Genomic DNA, 2063 nt, shown 5'->3' with positions numbered 1-2063 from the left:
GCCTCCCCGCCCTGTCCACGGAGCAGGCGGGCGGCGGCACGGCCTTCCACCAGCTGCAGGAGGTGCGCACTTCCGAAAGGAAGCACCAGATGCACCTTCAGCACACGCAGCTTTGCGCAGCGCAGCGCACGGGCTACGCCACGCAAAGCCGACCCTCAGTCTGCCCAAGAGGCTGTCTGTGGAAGGCCTGGCAGCGCGTACTCGCCTCCTCCGCGGCCATGCCCTCCGCACGGGCGAGCGAGCAACGCGAGAGGGGACACAACAATTTCTGGAATCCTGGTCCCCTCTTAGGGCCCAGCCCGTTATTCTTCTCTTGCCAGGAGCCTTCCCGAATGCACATGCTGCCAGCCCGATCCTCTTTCAGCTGCCTTCTGCTCTGCGCCTGCAGCGGCGCGTCAGCGCTGGTACTGCCGCCGCGAGCGCCCGGCGTGGTCGCACAGCATTCGCCGCTTCGCGCTGCCGCCGCTGCTCCGAGCCGACACGCGGCGCCCGTGGCTGCAGAGGAGCGGCGGGGCGGGCTGCCCTTCTTCCTGGACATAGGAACCAAGGGCGGAATCGTCTTCTACTCGGTCATCGGCATCGTGGCGCCCTTCCTGCTCTACAACTTCCTCCAGGATCAGATGGGCATGGATGTGGTGAGCCGCCCGACGGCATCCGCTCGCCAAAGTCCACAGCTCTAGATTGGCTGAAGCTTCCCGCGCCGCGCCGCACGCCCGTGACCGCCCGCTCCCCGGCCAGGTGGGCGCGGGCAACGTGATTCTTGTCGGGCGCGCGCGCACGCGTGTGGGCGGCACCCCTCTCCGCGCCGCGCTCTCCTCACTCTGCCGGCCGCCTCCCTCCTCCCGCCTTAGGTACGTCGGGCTGGGGACGGTCGCGTGGACGTCCACTTACGTGTTCCGCGTCGCCAACAAGGTGCCCTCGTCCCGTGAACGTGCCTCGGCCCGGCCCGCTCCAACTCACCCGCGGCGGCGCTGCTCCCCTGCGCAGGACATGACGTATGCAAAGCAGCTCCGCGACTATGAGAACGCGGTGATACAGAAGCGGTTCGAGGAGCTCGACAACGACGAGGTGTCCGCGCTCATGGACGAGATCTACACCGACGGCAGCCGCAAGCCGACTCAGGCCGACGGCTCGACGCCGCCAGCGTGATTTCTGTACTGTGCCTGTGGACTCGGCGGGCGCCGCAGGAGGGGGGGATGCTGCATGTCTAGAGGGCCGCCTGCTCCGCCTGTTGGTTGTGGGCGCCTGTGTGGCGACTCTTGGTGCTTCTCTGCTCCACTCGGCACTCTGGGTCGCGACAGTGTGAGAGAGCGGAGCTCAGCGTGTCAATCCTCACAATGTTTTGTGCCGCTCTCTATCGAGATAATCTAAATAAATCTTTCTCTCGTCGTCGGTTATAAAGTTCTACGTTCTTCGCACCGTATATTGCCACATGCGCATCCTGTGGTCAACTCATGCTAGCATGCGCCGCTTCGTGGAGTCAGACCTCCGGTCCTCCGGCCCCCCCGGCCGCGCGGGATCGCGCTTCGCGGGGGGGCCGGGGGGGCGTGCGCGCCGCGGTGCGCCCTGCACAGCGTGCAGGCCGGTTCGGTTTTTTTCCTTTTGCGGTGGTGACGCAAAAACCAAAACGACCCCGCCCCGCAGCGTCGCACGCCGTCGACTCGCCCCCCGCGCCGTTTCGGCGTCGGTGATCGCTGCTCGCTCTGCGCCTCGAGGTGCGCTCTGCCCTCTCTCGCGAAAGCCGAAAGGGATTCCGAAAGCGATTTCACGAGAGACAGTGTGCAAGGATGTGAGAGGCGGGGCGCGGCGGCGGGCGGGGCGGCGGCGGCGCGTGCGTGGTGCTGCTGCTATGCTGGTGATGCTTGCTATGGCATGTATCAGACGGCTGCAGCCTTGCCCTCCGGTACGCTTGAACCATAGATCGGCTGGACTGTGCCCGACGACGAGGCGCTCCACGCCGCCGCGCACTCCGTCGTGGTGGAGTTCGGGATGGAGAGGCCGGACATGGTCCACCACCCACGCGGCTGGCTGGTTGCTGAGTCCCCATACCCCGGGGGCGGACC

At 66.6% G+C, this 2063-nt stretch overlaps 1 protein-coding gene across 1 annotated transcript; it reads left to right on the top strand.

Moving 5' to 3' along the window:
- Positions 1-327: 327 nt before the first annotated feature.
- Positions 328-1431, top strand: EMIHUDRAFT_419792 (hypothetical protein). Its single transcript, XM_005763400.1, has 4 exons — positions 328-635; positions 739-767; positions 852-912; positions 988-1431. The coding sequence occupies exons 1-4, from the start codon at positions 333-335 to the stop codon at positions 1147-1149; spliced, it is 555 nt and encodes a 184-aa protein (XP_005763457.1). The 5' UTR covers positions 328-332; the 3' UTR covers positions 1150-1431.
- Positions 1432-2063: the final 632 nt, after the last annotated feature.

Source organism: Emiliania huxleyi (assembly GCF_000372725.1).
Source record: "Emiliania huxleyi CCMP1516 unplaced genomic scaffold EMIHUscaffold_633, whole genome shotgun sequence".
Lineage (NCBI taxonomy): Eukaryota > Haptophyta > Isochrysidales > Noelaerhabdaceae > Emiliania > Emiliania huxleyi.
The sequence above is the reverse complement of the archived record's forward strand: the minus strand, read 5'-3'. Positions and strand labels throughout refer to the sequence as shown.